Here is a 20,841-nt window from a genome sequence, read left to right as displayed (position 1 = left end):
TTTTTTATGTTGAAGAAGAAACACACTTACCCAAGAAACAGGTAAGTTACATACAGACTCTTCTACCTTAGGCACATGTGGTGCAAAAGAGCTCGTTGACTGGAGTTTTCAGAGACAGCTCATTTTTTTTTAGGCCTGGTTCACACCTTTGCAGTTTGCATACTCCAGGTGCATTTTGCGTTTTTCAATACACGTTTTTAACCCCTGAAGTGTTTGGAACCAAAAACCAGAAAAAAGTCCCTGGCTCTTTCCATAAAATGCATAGATGTGAACGTGACCCATAGGAAACCATGGTTAATGGACTGTAGGTTGTTTCTGCAAAGCTGAAAACACACTAAAAAATGCATAGGTGTGAACCAGGCCCTAACCACTTCCCGACCAGCGCAGGCCGATGTATGTCGGCAGAATGGCACGGCTGGGCAAATGGGCGTACCTGTAGGTCCCATTTGAATTCCCCGCCGTGCCATTGTGTGCGGGCCGCCGGCCAGGAGCTCAGTGAGTCAGAATGCGGATCCCACGGACTCGATCGCTGCGGGGATACCTGCGATCGCTTCACGGAGAGATGCTGATGTAAACAAGCATCTACCCGTTCTGCCTAGTGACAGTGTCACGGATCTCTGCTTCCTGTCATCGGGAGCAGAGATCAGTGACATGTCACAGCTAGCCCATCCCCCCTACAGTTAGACAACACTCCCTAGTACTGACTTAACCCCTCCCCACCCCCTAGTGGTTAACCCCTTCACTGCCAGTGTCATTTACAGAGGAATCAGTGCATTTTTATAGCATTGCTGTATAAATGACAATGGTCCCAAAAATGTGTCAAAAATGTCCGATGTGTCCGCCATAATGTCGCAGTCACAATAAAAATCGCTGATCGCCGCCATTACTAGTAAAAAAAAAAAAATATTAATAAAAATGCCATAAACTATCCCCTATTTTGTAAACGCTATAACTTTTGCGCAAGCCAATCAATAATCGCTTATTGTGATTTTTTTTTTACCAAAAATATGTAGAAAAATACATATCGGCCTAAAAACTGAAGAAAAAAATGTTTTTTTAATTATTTTTTGGGGATATTTATTATAGCAAAAAGTAAAAAATAAGTGAAGGGTTAATGTGTGGGTGTGGCGCTGTCCTAATTCATAGAAATACTTGGTAAATCGTGTGTAGCCAAACCCCATATGTAAAGTCGCATATAAAGTGTAAACCAAAATTGCAAATAAAAAATTCAACGAAAATAAAACGAAAAAGTAAAAAATAATGCGTTTTTTTCAATATCGTCGCTATTTTCTTGTTTATAGCGCAAAAAATACCGCAGAGGCGATCAAATACCACCAAAAGAAAGCTCTATTTATGGGAAAAAAGGACGTCAATTTTGTTTGGGAGCCACGTCGCAGGACCGCGCAATTGTCAGTTAAAATGACGCAGTGCCGAATCGCAAAAAGTGCTCTGGTCAGGAAGGGGGTAAATTCTTCCGGGGCTGAAGTGGTTAAGGTAGCCCACTAATTTTGTTGCACCGAATCACAAAAGTATGTTTTGGCCATGAAGAATATACAGGCTGGTTTTAGCCTGACTTGGAGCTCCTTGACTTACAATATAACTAACATTCCATTTAACAAACATGCACAGTGTACATTGCCATATCTTTGTTGAACAAATGGTTTAAACAATCAAAGTCATTGACAGAAAAAATAAAGGTATTTTGAAAGGCGGCTGGAATCAGCAATTCTAACTAGTCGGGTGTTGAGGAAAAAAAAATATCACACAATTTTGTGACATTAACTTAGAGGTTAGGGTTGGTTTGCATCAGAAGCTGTAACCATCAATCACTGTAGTTCAAAATGGCAGAAAGGTGGCACAGTAAGAAGATTTTTGTCGCCATCATTTCCTGGTGTCACCCACCTGGCACATCAGAAATGTTTTATCTTTACAGGAGGAAACCACCTACGATTAAAAAAGACCGCCACCACTACAATGACAAGACAAATGCTTACTCCACTTAAAGCGGTAGTAAACTCTGCTTTTTGTTTTTTACCAACAGGTAAGCTTATAATAAAATAAATAAATAAAATGAATATCTTATAAATGTGCACCGTTTAGTTTAGGAGATATTCGTTTGTTTGGCAGCCAGTGACATTACCGACACATGCACTCTGAAGGAACAGCATACCTGTGCTATTCCTTCAGAGCTCTGTGCCGTGGCCGTGACGCATGCACTGGAGTGATGTCATAGCAGCTTGGCCATTCAAGCAGTTGCAGCCTGCGAACCTGGAAGAAATACTGGGTGAGGATGGAAGCCTCGGCAAGGTTTCAGTTCTAGGTAAGTCTTTCATAATGTGCTAGTATGTAATGCATACTAGCAAATTATGATATTGCCTTTCAGGAAGAAATCTCTTCTTTTTGTTTTCAGAAATTAAATTGTTACTAAACCCAGGAGCCTGCATTCACTACATCTGTTCTCCCAGAGTACACAGAACATGAAAATGCAATTATTTTAGTACACTTCCCGACTTTTAGCTTAGCACTGGGACCACTATACATGGAATTGCAGTGGGTGTGAGGTCTCTGTTATGCGCCCTTCTGCTCCCTGGGTCATTGGATGGCAGGTGGGGGTTTGGGAAGGGGGTGGACTTTTTGCTTTCCCTCATCCCCCACGCACTTTCCCCTGCCCCCTCTTCACTTTCCACTTTCCTCGCCCGTTTCCCCCTGCCCCCACCTTTTTTTTCTCCCGGTTTGCTTCACCTAAATTAGACCTCCTTAGTCTGGCATTCTGCCATAAGGAGCATATTCCTCCCTTTACTCGGGTTCCCTCATCCCCGACCCTACTTTTTCCTGGTCCCTTAAGTTTCTCTCAGGACAATTTTCAACTTTCTAAACTAAAATATATTTTTTAGAGATGTTCACAGCAGGGGTGTATGCATAGGGGTCGCCATTGTGGACCCATGCGGCCCCCCCTGTATGCCTGGATAGGAGGGCGACGGAGGCGGCAGCATGTAGAGGAACCAATCCTTTCATGCAGTCACTGAATGCCCACTTCCCTTCCCGCAGACATTCAGCGGCTGCAGGAGGAAAATGATGGGCATGGATTCCTACACATGCCGCTCCTACTGCCTCCCTATCCCTGTGCTGCTGTCCCAGACCCCTATGTCCTTCCCTGCCTGCCCCCATAGTGCTGCTGGGCTTCCCCCTCCCACCAGCTGTTGCAGGGGATCTGTCATTAACCCGCCCCTCCTTGTCTTAATGAATAGTCAATGATCAGTACCGATTTTTGACTTTTTTTTAAATTAATTTATAGCTGGGGCATAGTAAACATAAAATTCAGTTTATGAATGAATGAGAAGCTCTGTACAGAGGTATTCATGTTAATTCATTCTGTGCAGCTGAGGCTGCAGAGGAAGGGACTGATGAATCTGTCCTCAGTCCCTTTCTCATTCTCCCCCTGATATTTCACCAAAGGCCACTAACAGGGATCCTAAAAAATATGTAAAAAACTAAAATAGAATGGTAAAAAAAGTAATAAAAAAAAGACACTAGTGGCGGAACTACCAGGGTCGCAAAGGTCGCACTTGCAACTGGGCTCTGGCAATCCACCACTGTGGGGGATCCCAAGACGGCAGGAAGGTGGCCCGCTGTTGGACTGCAATAAAGGGTCCCATGATGGGAGTAAAGGGCCCCGTTGGGGGGCCCTTCATGATTTCTTGCACCAGGGCCCTGAAGGTTCTAGTTACGCCTCTGGTTCACAGAATTTTGTATGACAAAAACTTCCCGTTCCGTTCATGAGATTGTGATATGATGATTAGCATGCTTTTTATGTCTTGACAGTGTCTCCTATATCTTCCTGATGTTTATATTTGAATGTTGCTGACTTGGTGTAATATTTGGCTGATGGAATATTTTTTCTATGTTACATTTTATTTGCAATGGTGCACATCTCTATTAAATAAAACATGGTACTGTACACATACAAATAAGAAAGGCACATTAAAACCCACTTACAGTACATGGTACAATAATAATTAAAATAGTTTACCACTAACAATACACTGTATTTTCCCTATACCTAGAGGTCAGAAAGCCAGGGGGGCCATATGATGATTTTGATATGAGACTCTATCATATGTAAATATACTCCTGGTTCATTTCCGAAGGGATCGAATCCTTACTCGTTTAGCAAATATAAACACAGCAGCTATTGACTTAACCACAATCTTCTAATCTGGATCTCATAACTGTATACTCTTATCATATTTAAATTACCCCAAATGCTAAAAACAAACACTCGAGTGAGGCACACTTGGCAGATAACCCATCTCACTATTCAAGCCGCCCACAGCCTATATAGCTAATTATTCCCGTCTTTCAGCTGGAGCCCAATTAAATTGCTCATTGGAATGGACATAAATAAGCAACAGTCCCGTGTCTGAAACAAGCTATGAATCGGTCTCATTGAAAGTCTCCGCTGAGGCAAAACAGCATCAGGAGTCTCAAAATATCACAATCACTAATGCAATAATAAACGCTGGCCAATCAAAAGTAAACATGTTGAGTTGACAAGTTAATTCAGATTGGCAGATCAGAGCGGAGACAGGTCTCTGAAGAAATATTGAGTATTTTTGGTGCTCAGACGAGGAGAGCCGCTGGTCCACAAACCCTCCCCTATAAATAGAAATCAACCTATATTTAGGAAAGCGGGCCATTGTTTACAACATTTTGCAACCTTAATAAAACAATCTGGTCTCTGATCGAAGAGCAGAATTCGGAAGAAAACAGGCTTCTCTTGACTTGTTGAATGGCTTATTTAAAAGTATGATATTAAATACGTAAACTATATAAATAGAAATATAAGCTTTATTTACTATAGTAAGAAGTAAAGGAAAACTATAGTTTGGTGATCCAGTTACTCTGATCAATGATTGTTCATGTTCTATAAAGCTTGTTTGTATAGCCTGTCTATAAAAACTGTAAATAGAGATGCACCGAAATTTCGGCGACCGAAACATATCGGCCGAAAATGGCGCTTTCTGAATTTCGCCGATAGAGAAAAAGGTGCGGATAATGGCGCCGAAATCGCAATTTTACTGTGCTCCTGGTGTGTTTTTAAATAGGCCATGTGACTCAAAAACCACATCAAAAATGTAACATAGGTGCGTAATAGATGCATTATTGCTGCATTTTCATTGCATTTCAAGAGGGTGATGCATTTTTGGTGCAGCCTTTTTTAAGGCAGCAAGCAAGATTTTTAACACCACAATGGAAGCGCAAGAGACCAGTGTGAAGACATACATACAATTAAAAGGGATGCATTTTAAAAACTTTTCTGACGCTAAAGGTGCCGATAATGGCTGATAATATATTCATATTCAATTGAATTCATAATATTAATTAAAAAGTCGAAAATAATACAATTATATATGTATAAAAAAATATATATTTTTAAAAACTGTCATTTTCGGCTTTGGTTTTGGCCAAGTGCATCTTGAATTTTCGGTTTCGGCACCAACATTTCCAAAACTGTACATATAAACTTACTTGGGTCAGCCATATTAAGGCCTTACATATGCTGGCTCTGCTTAGTAATGCTGCACAATTGTTGTGTCTTAGAATGGCCCAAACATCAGGCCATTTTAGGGCTGCCAACTGCAGGCAATATTGTTGGAAAATTACATGACTGGGCACAGTCTTCCATCCTCTTAATGAAAAAAAGAAAATGTGGTGTTATCCGCGTATGTACTGCTTGGTCTGACAATTAACAACAGCAGGTCCTGACACTGGATTTGACAGACATTCATTTCACTATTATTGTGAAATAATGGGGTTACGCTCTCCCTTACAACACTAACCACAATATTCCAACAGTGGTGGTAAACAGTGAAATATAACAATATTCAAAAATCTAATTAATAAATACATTCATACAGTGTATATAGTTACCATAATATACTTAAAAAGCACTGATGTGTCATACATCACACATAAGAACTGTAATATGAAGCCCTATATAGCATTCAATAAAGTGCTCCATGCCAAGTATAATCACTTGTATCCAAATTAGTGCTTCCGCCACCTTAAACAAATTTCAAGCCTCTTACCAGAAGCTATAGATCATATAGTATAAAGATAAACAGCACATAAGGCCATAGGGAAAGATGATAATTAAAACCAGGCCCAGGACTCCCACATAGTATGGACATAATCTCTACAAAGCAATTGTATATCGATCATGGAGAAGAAAGGTAAAGACCAGACATGTGCAACTTGTTTCAAAACTAATCGAAATTCGGCCGAATTTTGCATCTATTTAATAACAAATCTATAAAATAACGAATTCAACTAATATGAAAGAAATTCAACTAATATGAAAGAAATAATAGCGAAAATAACGAATTAACGGCTATCCAAACAACAAATCGTTATCACGAATATATATACATACATAAATATCGAATCGATATACATACAAACGTATCGATTCGGTATAACGAATATCGACACTCTACAGAAATAACAAATTATCCGAAAACGAATTAACGTACCATAATGAATATGTATTTTACGAATGAAAAAAAAATTAAAATAAACAAAATTATCCGTTGTGCACAAGTCTAGTAAAGACTCATAGTGTGAACATGCATTTATGTTTTATTTACAAACAATCCCCTGATGATGTCTTTCACAACAACATCATTATGCACACCAGTGGGTTCCTGTAGTGCATATGCTTTCTTTTTGAGTTTTTACTCTGAGTACCCATTATTTGTTTTTAATTAATATATGCATGTTCACACTATGTGAGGGGATTTACTAAAACTGGAAGGATTAGAACACCTATTAGGTTGTTCTCGCTGTCTGTGTCCCCATTAGGGAGATTCATCCTCCTTATACTTCCTGTTTACCATTATCATTGAAAGTAAAAGAAAGTCCCAAAATGTAGGTTGTCCCTAGAAAAGAGGGAAGATCTTCCAATGGGGACACTAGTTCTGTTGGGGGGGGGGGGAATTACCTTAATTTACAGGGATTTCCCCTCACTTCCTGTATTAGCTATGGGACAGGAAGCGAAGAGAAATCTCCCCAATGGGACAAAGGCAGCAAAAAAAAAAAATCTGACAGGGGTTGTAACCCTTTCTTACTCTACCCCCCCCCCCCCAACCCTCAAAAAGTTTTGCCTTTAATTCTGCTTTAATCCATGTGTTATACCTTTACCCATTACTGCCTTTAAGCTCTGTTCAAGAAATGGTGATCTATCAAACGGGGGGGGGGGGCGCTTCTGCGCAAAGTGGTCACCTACATTCCCCTGCAGTCCTGCATGGACTGTCAACAGGAGAAACTGGTAGTCTCTCTAATAAGATTCCTTTGGAATAACAGGAACAAAAACAAAATCAATAAAGTATTTTACAGCATAGCTTGGCATTGGGAATGTAACTACTACAGTGATTGCCACTGTGCCAAGCAGCTGCCCTGCTGCATAGTGAACACAGGGGTTTGCTCGCTCATCATGGATGCCTTTCACAGAACGCCTTGCATTTTTTTTTAGTGAATGCAAGGCATGGTTTCATTGGATTAGATGGAGAGGCAGGGTGGTGATGTCATGTTTTCCACCTCACCCAATCAGAGAACACTTTGCACTCATTAAGAAAAATGCACAGCGTTCTGTGAATAATGCTCGTGCTGAGCGAGCAACCTCTATGTTTACTATGCAGACACTTGGCACGGGGTCCTGGGAGACAAAAGTGATCACCATAGTAGCAGTGATTACTACAGTGATTATCTGCTTCCACAAGAATCTCATAGGCTTGACATATGCATGCATACATGCTTGGACCATGTAAGCAGGGCCGGACTTACCATTGGGCTTGACTGGGCTCAAGCCCATGGGCCGCGGCCAATAAGGGGCCCCACGGGTCCCGCCCGTTTCGAATGCTGCCGAGAGCCGCCGAGATACACAGGACATCCGGCTCTGTATCTCGGCGGCGCCATTTTTAAACTGAAATGCTGCAATGACAAGGCAGCAATGACACTGGAGAAAGGCTACACTGACAAGTCTGCAAATGACACTGGAGCAAGGCTACACTGACACTGACAAGGCTGCAATGACACTGACAAGGCTGCAGATGGACACTGATAAGGCTGCATTGATGGGCATTTAAATGTAAGTTTTTTTCCTTAAACTTCCCTCCTAAAAGTTTTTTTCCTTAAAATTCCCTCCTAAGCTTGGTTATACGCCGGCGCGTGTTATACGCAGATAAATACGGTAATTATCATTTTATCCATTTTTATTGCTTTTATTATCTATTATTCGTGGACCCAGGACGAATACCAGTACAGTATCCCCCACTTATACGCTTATATATTATTTACTTTTGTGATTTGTCTTGTCTAATTAAACAGAAGTTCTTTAATACTGCACTGAGTCTGGTGCACCTTGTCCTTTTCTATTTCTGTTTTATAGAGCTGTGCATATGTATATGCACCACCCTAAGTCCTGCCCTGCATGTAAGTATGGAAGAAAATTAATACCTGGAATTCAGCGATTGTCTCAGGACAGGTCTTCAGGAGCTGTGACCAATCACTATATGAGCAATGTCACTAGGAACGATAAGGCAGGTAAAACACCTCATTTCCACCCTGTTCCTCTCCAATTAAACAGTCATAATACATGACTGAGCTCAGCTTTCATGCTTGTGCACAAGTCTGGTGACACTAGTACCCGAGGATGTACAGAATAATGTGTATGCCACATATCTCCATATACATACTGCTATACTCTCACAATGCAAGCCTGCTACCCAGGTGGCTAATTGAAAACAATACACTCTCTGTGTGGCCAAGTTTTTCTTTTAGCAGTTGTTGGACAAGGAGCGTGAAACACAAACAGCCACTAGAGGGAGACTGTACATATATGTATAGACAAACTGATAGAAATGTGAAAAAATACATAAAGAAAAAAAAAAATCACAGGGCCATCTACAACCACAACTCTTCTGTCAGGATTACAAAAACGTGATATCCACATTTAATGTCAGTCTCAGAAAATTATGGTTCATTGCAGAAGGAGCAGAAAGGTCATATTTAATTTTAAAAAAGTATGTATAGTATTAAATCAATTAGAATGGCGTAACATCATCTTTTATATTTCACCAAAAAAAAAATGGGTATTAAATTGTGTTTGTGTGCCCTAAAGTTCATTCAAGTGCATTTTTGTCCCAAAAATCTGTGTTTAAAAAAACGCTGCACAAATACTGTGTAAAAAAAGGCAACACCCACCATTTTATTCCCTGCTTAAAAAAATATAATGTTTAGGGGTTCTAAGTAATTTCCTATTATAAAAAAAAAAAAAAAAAAAAAATCCTGGGTGGGAAGTAGTTAAAGGAACATTTGGCAAATGTTTACTGAACTTTGTGATATGTATTGGCTGCTCTTCCACTGCAAGTGTCCATGTCTGGGATTTCAGGAGCTTCAATTCCTTTGGACCCCTTTCACACTGGCACCAATCTGCGTTATTGGTAAAGCTCCGCTAAAAGCGGTGTTTTACCGTCGCTTTAACTGCGCTTTTCGGCCGAGAGTGGGCACTTTCAACCCCTGCTAGTGGCCGAGGAAAGGGTTAAATGTGCCCGAAAAGCACTGGTGCCCAATCGCTTTGCAGGCGCTTCCACAGCGGTGCCCATGCATTCCAATGGCCAGGGGCGGTGGAGGAGCGGTGCATACACCACTCCTAAACTGCTCCAAAGATGCTGCTTGCAAGACTTTTTTAACGTCCTGCAAGTGCACCGCTCCAGTGTGAAAGCCCTCGGTCTCTCACACTGGGGCTGTAGGGGAGACATTTTGCAGGCACTTTACAGGCGCTATTTTTAGCCATTTAGCGCCTAAAAATGCCTCCAGTGTGAAAGGGGTCTTACTGTGCCAAGTGAGGAATGATTTCAACCCTCTGGCTGCATTTTATTTTTGTTTGTGTCCCCATGAAGTGGATTTCCTCTCACAGGTCAAGGATGTTAGACAGAAAAAGACAAAATAGAAAACCTCCACTATGAGGGTACATCATTTAAAATCTGACAAAAACTGGGGCTACTATTAAATTTAGCTGTGCTGGGTTGTAGTTAACCTGGCTGATTTGTAGTCTTCGTGATCATTTGGGTTTTCTCCTAAGCCTGGTGTAGCTTTAGTTCCTCCCTATTGACAGTAGGCAGCACTGTTACCTTTGGCAGGCATTAGTATGATGAGCTGCAGTAAAGCTAGGTTATGAATATACATACTTCCCTCAGCCAAGCAGGAGGAGTTTAATGGCAATGGGTGCAGGCTGGGAGAGTGTATACATATCTAGGGAGGTCATGTCAATGGGTTCCTCCTACCCAGACCTTGGTCTGGTGTGCGAGGAACTTTGTGCTGGGTAGGCTTGAAGCCTAAGGCCTATCCATGTGCTCTAGACTCTGTAACGAAGGCCCATAAAGGAAAAGATAGAGACCTGAGATGAAGTACCAGAAGTTACTATGCTTTAGCCTAGGTTCACACTGAGTGTGGGAATGAAATTGTGCGAGTTCAGCTGAACTCGCATGATTTCATTCCCGCATGTCAGTCCCGATTTTGGAGACGGTTTCAGAGACATCTGTGCGGGTTTCTGCACAGATGTCAATGGAAATCGCACCCCAAAATCCTCAAAACTAGTACAGAAACTACTTTTGGAAATTGGTGTGGCACTGCAAATGCGGCGTTGAACCAATTAGGACGGCGCCATTGCCAGACATTGACGATTTGGCATGCGATTTGACATGTCAAATCGCACCAATGTGAACCAGGGCTTAGACCGGGGAACTGTGAAGAGCCTGGGAAATGGTCCAGACAGCCTCATCCAGAGAATTCCTGCACTTTCTGGTGAGTTATTTTTTAGTTGCCATAGGGGACAGCTGTTTCTACAAAGTACAGTTTGAGGTTACAACGTAAAGTCTCTTTTCTGTACTGCTGTCTACCTTTCTATTATTGTCTAATGCCGCGTACACACGAACGTGCAAAACTCCATTGGCATTTCCGACGGAAAGATTTAGAACATGTTCTATATCTGAGTCCGTCTGAAAAGCCGACAGAAAAAGTCCGATGGGCCATACACACGGTCGGAACGTCCAACCAAAAGCTCCCATCTGACTTTTTCTGTCGGGAAGTCTGGCCGTGTGTATGCGGCATTAGGAGTCTTCTGCTATATTTGACTTAAGATATCCTGTGTTCTACTCCTCTCTCCCTGAATTGTTTGTTGTTGTGAGCAATAAACTCACTTTTGTTCAGCACTGGTGTCCATTTTTCTACTCTTTACACCACCCACAATGCCTAGCAACCTGTACCCCACTCTTTCTCTGAGGGTCGCCACCACACCTTTGGAGGTCAGGGGGGTGCTACAATCTCCTCAATCAGGTCAGCTTTTTAAACCTTGTCATACAAAACATATTATTTCCGTTATAACAATCACATTGGTAGTAAAATTGTAATAAAACATACAAGTAATCAATCTATACATTATCTAGCAAAAACACCCTACTTTTTTTTATTTAGTCCTGAGTGCTGTTGTTTGAATTGTTGTTGACCCTCTTAAAGAGTCACACTAGTTTTGCAGCATGAAGTGTAGCCAATCGGATTTACAACAAACCACCTTCCCGTTGACAGGGCCCTCTACAAATTGGACCCAAAGTACTTATGTGACATATGTCCAAATAGCAACAGTGGATGACGGTTAGAAAATTCACAGACGTAAAATTGCTTTGCACTTGAACACAAGAATGAGATTTCAAGTTGCCTTTCAAGGAAATAAGTTTACAATCTAATTATACCAACCTGAAGCTGAGCAGCTGCTGCCAACATCTTCTGTCGGGCTTGTAGGGCGGTAGATGAGGACATGGAGATTGACATACTCTGCCGCAACCACCTGATGTCATCCCACATACAAGACAGCTGCATGGTAAACATACCACAGTTTAAAAATAGAAACCGGCAAAGCAACAATGAAAGAAAGTAGGTACATCAGTTTGCTTAGGCTAACAATACTTTCAAAGCGCAGGTGCTTTGTGGTTCTTGCAATTACCTATTGTAACCCTCTGACTGATTTCTATGCACCTCTCTGGAAGACCCTCCTGTTCTACAGAACCTTAAATGCTGCTCTTCTGGGGTAAAATTCCACTCTTATCATTTAAAGTGGAACTACACTGCATCTCAACAACACAAAGCAAAAATACTATTTAATTAATCTATAATATTCAAAGCAAACTCCCCCACCCATCCATGTCTCCATGCTTTTTTTCCTGATAAATCACACTGCCATCTTGGGTAAGGGCAGATTATTCATGTACTTCTGCCCTTACTAGGAGGGTGTGCTTAGCTAAGAAAGTCCCTCCTCCCCTCCTTGGGACATATGATATTAATTTGCCTAGGCAAGAAACCAGGAAGTAACTGAAGAAACAATCTATTATATACTTTCCTATCTATTTACTAATGCTAGTAGGCATGAGGATTAAAAAATAATACATTTTTATTGAGAGTGAAGTTTCACTTTAACAGTTCAATACGAGAGTCACCTTGAGGGAACAAGCTTCAAGATGACCCTATGTAGAAAAACAGAGAAATGTCCCCAGTGCTCAGGACTTCTACACAATCACAATGATGTGTGGACTCTGGAAGCCAGTAGTACATTTTCAACTGGAATGCTCCACCCGTGCAGTACTCCTCAGAAAAGGGAATCTAGCAGACAACTGTAGGAAAAGCAAACAGGAGGGCACAAATGCCTAGTGCATTACCAAAAGATTTATTTTATTACACGCATGAGCCAAATACATACTGACAAAGGAAGAAAAAGTGCAAGCATTTCCATCATACTGAGAACAGATCCAGTGTTGGTGGAGTGTCTCTAATTCCAATGCACCACTTGGTTGGCAAGCTGATGGGTTTCAGGGGATGTACCCTCTTACTTAGAGCTAATATTTGCTCCGAGGAAGGGGGTATGTCCCCCAAAACGCATCAGCTTGCCGACCAAGTGGTGCATTAGAATTCGAGACACCCCACCACCACTGGATCGGTTCTCGATGTGATACAATGCTTGCACTTTTTCTTCCTTTGTGAGTATGTGTTTAGAATAGCTGAAGAAGAAATCTGTTACTGTGTCGTGTGTATTATAAAGTTAAAAACTTTATGGGCAAAATGGTTTACTTTAACTACATGATAAAGTAGTTCCTTAGGGCATGGTCTAGTCCAAAATTGGCCTGCACACTTTTTGCTTGAGTGTACTCTAGAGCTGACTATATCAATATTCTTAGATCACCTAAAAAAAGATTACTTCGTGATTTCATGACCAGAGAGCCAGCACTGGGGAGGAGATATACGGTATGGCTGATATCAAATACAATATCACATGACCATTAAGTCATTAAACTAAAAAGCCCATTTATAATGGAAGCCTGTAAATAAAGACCCCTTTTCAATAGGCTGCAAAAAGACAGATACACATGTGAAAAGGTGTCTAATGCCGCGTACACACGGTCGGACTTTTCAGCTACAAAAGTCCGACAGACTTTCGACTGACTTTTGGCGGACTTTCAATGGACTTTCTAATGACTTGCCTACACACGATCACACCAAAGTCCGACGGATTCGTACGTGATGACGAACAGCGGACTAAAATGTCAAAGTAGGCTATTTGTACATGAAGCCTAAAGCTCCACCTGCTAGCGCTAAAAATACACGGTATATACACTGTATTAAATATACAGTATTAATATGCAATATTTCATATTTACCTAAAAAAAATATATATTTTAAACCTTATTTTTACCCTAATTATGACAAAGACATTATTTAGAACCATTGCACATGTTGTGTTGAGGCTAGCATCGCAGGATGGGTTGGTCTGGGCTTTCCAAATCATAATACAGGCAATGTTAGTACAATATTGAATTATTTTAGACAGCTGTAGAAGGAAACCAGAAAAGTGGAAGCAGTTTCATACAAAGATGATTGATAATAAATAGTACAATCAATAGTATAGAGATGGTTTCCTGGGTTAAACTAGATATCAAATTACACTTGGATTTAGCACAGGAAAATAGTAAAAGAAGAGAAGTTTACCTTTGTAAACCAGAGAAAATCTTGCATAATGGAACTAGTACAAGAATCATCGATTTCCACTATTGGTATGTGATCTTCATTGGTCACTAACATGTTATCTTTGTAGTGAAATATCACAGCTATGTACAAACCCCTGAAAAAGGAACATAGTCACAAGAAGTCAATTGACAAAAATACTTTAAAATGGCATAATTATGACTTTTTATTTCATTATGTTTTTGGCATCCAATGCTTCTGATTGGAAGGCTGAAGAATGGAATAGTCTATTTGATTCTATAGACACTAGATGGTAACCATTTGTGCATTTTTCAGTTACCAAACAATATTACAAAAGGTAATTAGACATTATCAAAAAACAAGAGATTGCCTGGGAAATTCCGACCTGGCCAAATGACTTGTTCTCCAAGAAAGCTGAGGATGACTGAGCTTGGCAAAGGCAACATAAGATCCATTTATTTACTGTTTGTGAATACAGTGAATGAATACAAGTTTGGCTATTTTAAGGTCAAAATTTTTATTTTCATACAGAACTATGGCCTAATACATTAAGGTCATATTTTTCCCACTAGAATAACACAGGCCACCAAGATTGGCTTTTTTTTTCTTTGCACGCGGTTCCATATTTTATTATTAGATTTAATTTACACATTTGTATATGGTTCTAAAAACTCCCTCTAGTGGTAAGACATATATCAGTTAATGTGATTAGCAACTCAGCTTAAATAGAAATGCTAATGTTGTCTTTTTCACAAGTATAGGGGAGGGTTAAGCTGGCCATACACGGTTCGAAGCTCAGCTGGTTCCTGCTGCTTCCTTCAATCGATCAATTTGGGTACAACCAGCCAGTTGGACACTGTGATTTTCGCTAGCGGCTTCTATAGCTGTTAGTGATAATCACTGTCTTCTCCTGGCGGGCATGGCTTTCACTGCCCACCCCACCCCTGCGAGAAGACAATGGCCCGGCAGGAGGGATATCCGTGGTTGCAGGAAAGAAATTTGCTCTGTGTATGGCTGGCCTTATTGCTTTCTTTGCCCAGTTGGGACATTTGCTATTTATCCTTGTCCCAGTGACTATCTCTCATCAAGGCAGGAAATAAGGGTATATTTTCTCAGTGGGGTCACACATAATAGATAACCTAAGAGAGGTTTTTTTTTCAGTGCCTTAGATTAAAAATCATCTGTGCAACCCTAACCTTATAGAAGACCTATTTTATTGAAACACGAGTGGGTGGCTTTGCTCAAGCAGATAGGACAACTTACTTGAGTAACAGCAAGTTATACAGAGAATTTGGGTCCAATATCATTGCACCCTTTTCCTCCCCTAGTCTAGTCTGTAGGCCAGTACAAGAGATAGAATAAGATTTTTGCCTTACTTTGTAAAAACCTTTTCTTTGAGTGCATTACAGGACACAGTATAAGCATTCAGACATTAAGGGTTACACTGGCAAACTGCAAAGGCCTGCAAATGTTCCCCCCACTCAGAAAGGAGGACTTGCTTGTGGAATTGGAAGATTGGGGGATTGCAGCTGAACTGAGTTCCATGCTTTGTCTTGAACTTGAAGGCCTGGGAGAAATAAAAAGAACTCTTTAGGCTCATACGAAGAGGGTTTGCCAGGATTAGTCTTTTGCTTCTAGGGCAAAAGAGGCCTTTTTCTCTAGGGATTCCTCAAAGGGATCCCTCAAAAAGGTGTAACCCATCAAAAGGCACAAGAAAGAGGCGTTTTGTGAGCTGAGGTTCTGCAGACTAACATTTAAGCCAAAAGGTCCCCTGCACCTGTACTAAAAGGCATCCCATTCTGGAACTTTGGAAAATAATGTCACCTAGCCCATCAACCTAAAATAGCAGGGCCACAAACAAGAGCTCCAGGTGTTATGCCGCGTACACACGGTCGGACTTTTCGTCTACAAAAGTCCAACGGACGCTGACGGACTAAAGCTGGCTGGTAATCCGATCGTGTGTGGGCTTCTCCGGACTTTCAACGGACTTTTTCAGCCTCAAATCCGACGGACTTTAGATTTGAAACATGCTTCAAATCTTTCCGACGGACTCGAGTCCGGTCGAAAAATCCGCTCGTCTGTATGCTAGTCTGACGGACAAAAACCCACGCTAGGGCAGCTATTGGCTACTGGCTATCAACTTCCTTATTTTAGTCCTGTGTACGTCATCACGTAAGAATTCGACGGACTTTTGTGTGATCGTGTGTAGGCAAGTCTGTTCGTTAGAAAGTCCGCCGCAAGTCCGCCGCAAGTCCGTCGAAAGTCTGTCGGACAGGCTGTCGGACTTTTGTAGCTGAAAAGTCCGACCGTGTGTACGCGGCATTAGAGGACAGAAGGGTCCATTAGAGCAGAACCAGGATCCTGAGACATGTTCTTGGACCAGACTGTCAAGATCTGGCAGATAGACACAGCCACAACAGCAGGTTGCAGGGTAGAGTGTATACTGGACTGTCCCTACAGCTTTTGTTTGTCAGTTTTCAGTCTGAAGACAGCACAACCCTATGAACATAAATATTCATGCTGTGCCCTGCAATGCACAATTAGGAAATAAAGAATGTTAGGTTAAGAAAAAAGGGAAAGGTGGGCTCCTCTAGAATCTTTTACACTGTCTTATAGCACAGTCTTTATCAGATCAAAACAAGCTAAGGTGTAAAAGGTCTAGAGTGGTAAACTGTAATTTAAAAAAATAAAACATTTAAAGCCCAACTCCAGGCTCTCACCTATGTGTATTTTAGGCTTTCTTTATACTTATTTCTCTATTTTTTTTTATAATTAACAATGTGGAGACCTCTGCATCATTATATGTGAGTGTATTGATGTTGTGGTGAGGCAGTTAGGAGGCAGGTTCATGTTGCTCTGTACTCAGAAGATTAAATTTGACATTTCCTGGGGCACCATAAAAAAATTCAGGAACATTTAAGTCTTAATTTATTAGGCATCAATGTGTGAGCTACACATTACTTTTCTGAGCGCAAGTGTATAGTTTCCTAGTGAGTAAGACCCCATACACACTATACAACTTTTTTTGTCCGATTTCCTTTAGATTTACCGAAACCATGTAGTGCAAGGGCCTGCCTGATTGCATACAAATTGAAACTCTTAAGGTTTGACCTCATATTATATGGTTTTGGTAAATCTGAAAGAAAAAATCTACAGAAAAATGTATAGTGTGTATCCAGCTCATATATACTGATTTCAATCAGGCCAACATGACCCATACAGACATGAGAAGCAGTGATGCAAACTCATCAGACCACACTATTAAGAAAGAGGCAGAACCTGCATGTGTAATGAACAAGTACAGTGAGAGAAAAAGTATTTGATCCCCTGCTGATTTTGTACGTTTGCCCACTGACAAAGAAATGATAAGTCTATAATTTTAATAGTAGGTTTATTTTAACAGTGAGTGACAGAATAACAACAAAAATATCCAGAAAAACACATTTCAAAAAAGTTATAAATTGTAGGGCTGCAACTAACGATTATTTTCATAATCGATTAGTTGGCCGATAATTGTTTAGATTAATCGGTTAATCGGTTAATAACCTTAAAAAAAAGTGTGGTGTATAATTTTAGTTAGTATGTAAAGTTTTAAAAAAAAAGTTATTTATTCTTAAATATTTCTATGCAGTGGTAAATATAAATAACCAACTATATGGTTAGGGAGCAAAATATCTAATCCACTCTGAGAATAACAGACAGAAGAGATATACTGTATATACTATTAGAGCGGATATACTATTAGAAGAGATATAGTGTATATACTATTAGTGGAGATATACTGTATATACACTATTAAAGGATATATACTGTATATACTATTAAAGGGTGAATCTGGTAAAAAATCATCAGAGATCAAATTTTTTTTATTAAAAATAAAAACAAATAATGTCATTTTAAGAACATTCGTTCGATTTTCTAATCGTTAGTGGGGTCAAATCGATGTTCATTTTCAACCACAGTGACGGGAAAATTTGGAAATAATAGAAAACTTGGTCAGAGGAATTTTCAGATAGTGTATGTGGTTTTCGTTCAGAAATGACATTCATTTAAAAAACAGAATGTTAAAAACAAGTGAAAATTTCAAACAACATTCTTTTATTCAGCGAATGTACAAAGATTTTTCTGAAAATTGATCCGTGTGGCCAGCATAAGGCTTGGTACACGCATATGCAGTTTGCTTTTGATCTGTATCTGCAGTGCTTTTTGCTGTGCGTTTTGATTTTTGTGCACGTGTTTTTGCTGCGATTTGCATTTTGCTTTTTTTTGGCCAATTTGTTGTTGGGCAGATTAAAAAGCACAAATTGCTGCAAAAACGCATTACATGCTTTTCTGCAGCTTCTCTATTGAACCAAAAAAGCACAGTTTTGCGTGAACGTGTCCCATAGGAAACCATGTAAATGAACTGTAGTGCGTTTCTGCAAAAAACACATAGATGTGAACCAGGTCTAAGACATTCACTAACATAATGGGGTTAAAAAAATGAAAATAGGCCCTTTATAGTACAAAAAAAGCAGATAATCACTACTGTAAGGCGTTCATTTTTTTACTGTAGAACTGTGAAAGTAATATTTACAGTAGCGATTATTTGCTCTTTTTGTACTATAAAGGGCTCATTTTAGTTTTTTTTAACCCCATTATGTTACTGGTCGATTAATCGACTATGAAAATAGTAATTGATTAATTTCATAATCGATTAGTTGTCAAATTAATCAATTAGTTGTTTCAGCCCTGATAAATTGATTTGCATTTGAATGAGTGAAATAAGTATTTGATCCCTTCGCAAAACATGACTTGGTACTTGGTGGCAAAACCCTTGTTGGCAATCACAGAGGTCAGACGTTTCTTGTAGTTGGCCACCAGGTTTGCACACATCTCAGGAGGGATTTTGTCCCACTCCTCCACTGCTCTTTGCAGATCCTCTTATTAAGGTTTCGGGGCTGACGTTTGGTAACTCGAACCATCAACTCTCTACACATATTTTCTAAGGTCTTAAGGATTAAGGTCTGGAGACTGGCTAGGCCACTCTAGTACCCTAATGTGCTTCTTCTTGAGCCACTCCTTTGTTGCCTTGGCCTTGTGTTTTGGGTCATTGTCTTGCTGGAAAACCCATCCACGACCCATTTTCAATGCCCTGGCTGAGGGAAGGAGGTTCTCACTCAATATTTGACGGTACATGGCCCGGTCCATAGTCCCTTTGATGCAGTGAAGTTGCAGAAAAACACACCCAAAGCATAATGTTTCCACCTCCATGTTTGAAGGTGGGGATGGTGTTCTTGGGGTCACAGTCAGCATTCCTCCTCCTCCAAACACTACGAGTTGAGTTGATGCCAAAGAGCTCGGTTTTGGTCTCATCTGACCACAACACTTTCACCCAGTTCTCCCCTGAATCATTCAGATGTTCATTAGCAAACTTCAGACGGGCCTTTACATGTGATTTCTTCAGCAGGGGGACCTTGTGGGAGCTGCAGGATTTCAGTACTTCACGATGTAGTGTGTTACCAATGGTTTTCTTGGTGACTATGGTCCCAGCTGCCTTGAGATCATTGACAAGATTCTCCCGTGTAGTTCTGGGCTGATTCCTCACCGTTCCCATGATCACTGAAACTCCACGAGGTGAGATCTTGTATGGAGCCCCCGACCGAGGGAGAGTGACAGTTATTTTGTGTTTCTTCCATTTGCGAATAATCGCACCAGATGTTGTCACCCTCTCACCAAGCTGCTAGTCCATGGTTTTGTAGCCCATTACAGCCTTGTGTAGGTCTACAATCTTGTCCCTGACATCCTTGGACAGCTCTTTGGACTTGGCCATGGTGGAAAGATTAGAATCTGATTGATTGCTTCTGTGGACAGGTGTCTTTTATACAGGTAACAAGCTGAGATTAGGAGCACTCCCTTTAAGAGAGTGCTCCTGATCTCAGTTCGTTACCTGTATAGAAGACACCTGGGAGCCAGAAATCTTGCTGATTGATGGGGGATCAAGTACTTATTTCACTCATTAAAATGCAAATCAATTTATAACTTTTTTGAAATGCGTTTTTCTGGATATTTTTGTTGTTATTCTGTCTCTCAATGTTAAAATAAACCTACCATTAAAATTCTAGACTGATCATTTCTTTGTCAGTGGGCAAACGTACATAATCATCAGGGGATCAAATACTTTTTTCCTCACTGTATACAGGGTCTATAATCATATTATTACATATACAAAAAGTACATTAAAACATGTGGAAAAAAAAAGGCCCTGCCAAGTGGGCTCTCAAATATTTTCTCTGTGCATGGCTGTTTATGAGGGGGAAAAAAACATATTTCCATCAAGAAAGAAAATAAAAATAAAAGCAATGTTACAGAAACAAGCCAGATTTAATTTTGCCAGTTCAGACATGACCCACCTTTTTAATGTCTTGACAAATTTGTTCGATGAGTGGAAAAGATGCTTCAGACTTCTGGACACGGACTGCTTGCGACTCGAGTTTTGTAATTTCGCACTTTCTAAAATGAAGCACACAGGGGAATCATATACATTTTTAAGTGTCTGCAAAACATTGAGTTTTATGATATTTCTTTAATAAAACAGCACCATAAAACACGGATGTTGTGTAATCGGCCTGTAAAAAACTCCTCAGCAGTCCAGAAACACAGTTTGGTATTGCCTACTTAGAAGTTTTCACAATAGCAGGACAAAAAAAAAAAATCTTTTCTAAGAAGACATCAGCTCCATTATCGTGTTATTCAGAGCAACACACCAGGTAG

The 20,841-nt window shown here is 40.3% G+C and overlaps 1 protein-coding gene across 1 annotated transcript in view; it reads right to left on the bottom strand.

Moving 5' to 3' along the window:
• Positions 1-20,841, bottom strand: part of ANKFN1 (ankyrin repeat and fibronectin type III domain containing 1) — a 602,151-nt gene that overhangs the window by 133,486 nt on the left and 447,824 nt on the right. Inside the window, exons 9-11 of the mRNA XM_073606641.1 lie at positions 20,481-20,580; positions 14,092-14,224; positions 11,812-11,928 (exon numbers count right to left, since the gene is read on the bottom strand). Coding sequence (XP_073462742.1) covers positions 11,812-11,928; positions 14,092-14,224; positions 20,481-20,580 — 350 coding nt within the window. The remainder of the gene's footprint in view (positions 1-11,811; positions 11,929-14,091; positions 14,225-20,480; positions 20,581-20,841) is intronic.

Source organism: Aquarana catesbeiana, linkage group LG12 (assembly GCF_042186555.1).
Source record: "Aquarana catesbeiana isolate 2022-GZ linkage group LG12, ASM4218655v1, whole genome shotgun sequence".
In the NCBI taxonomy this organism is placed as follows: Eukaryota; Metazoa; Chordata; class Amphibia; order Anura; family Ranidae; genus Aquarana; species Aquarana catesbeiana.
This window is presented reverse-complemented; position numbering and strand designations above follow the sequence as displayed.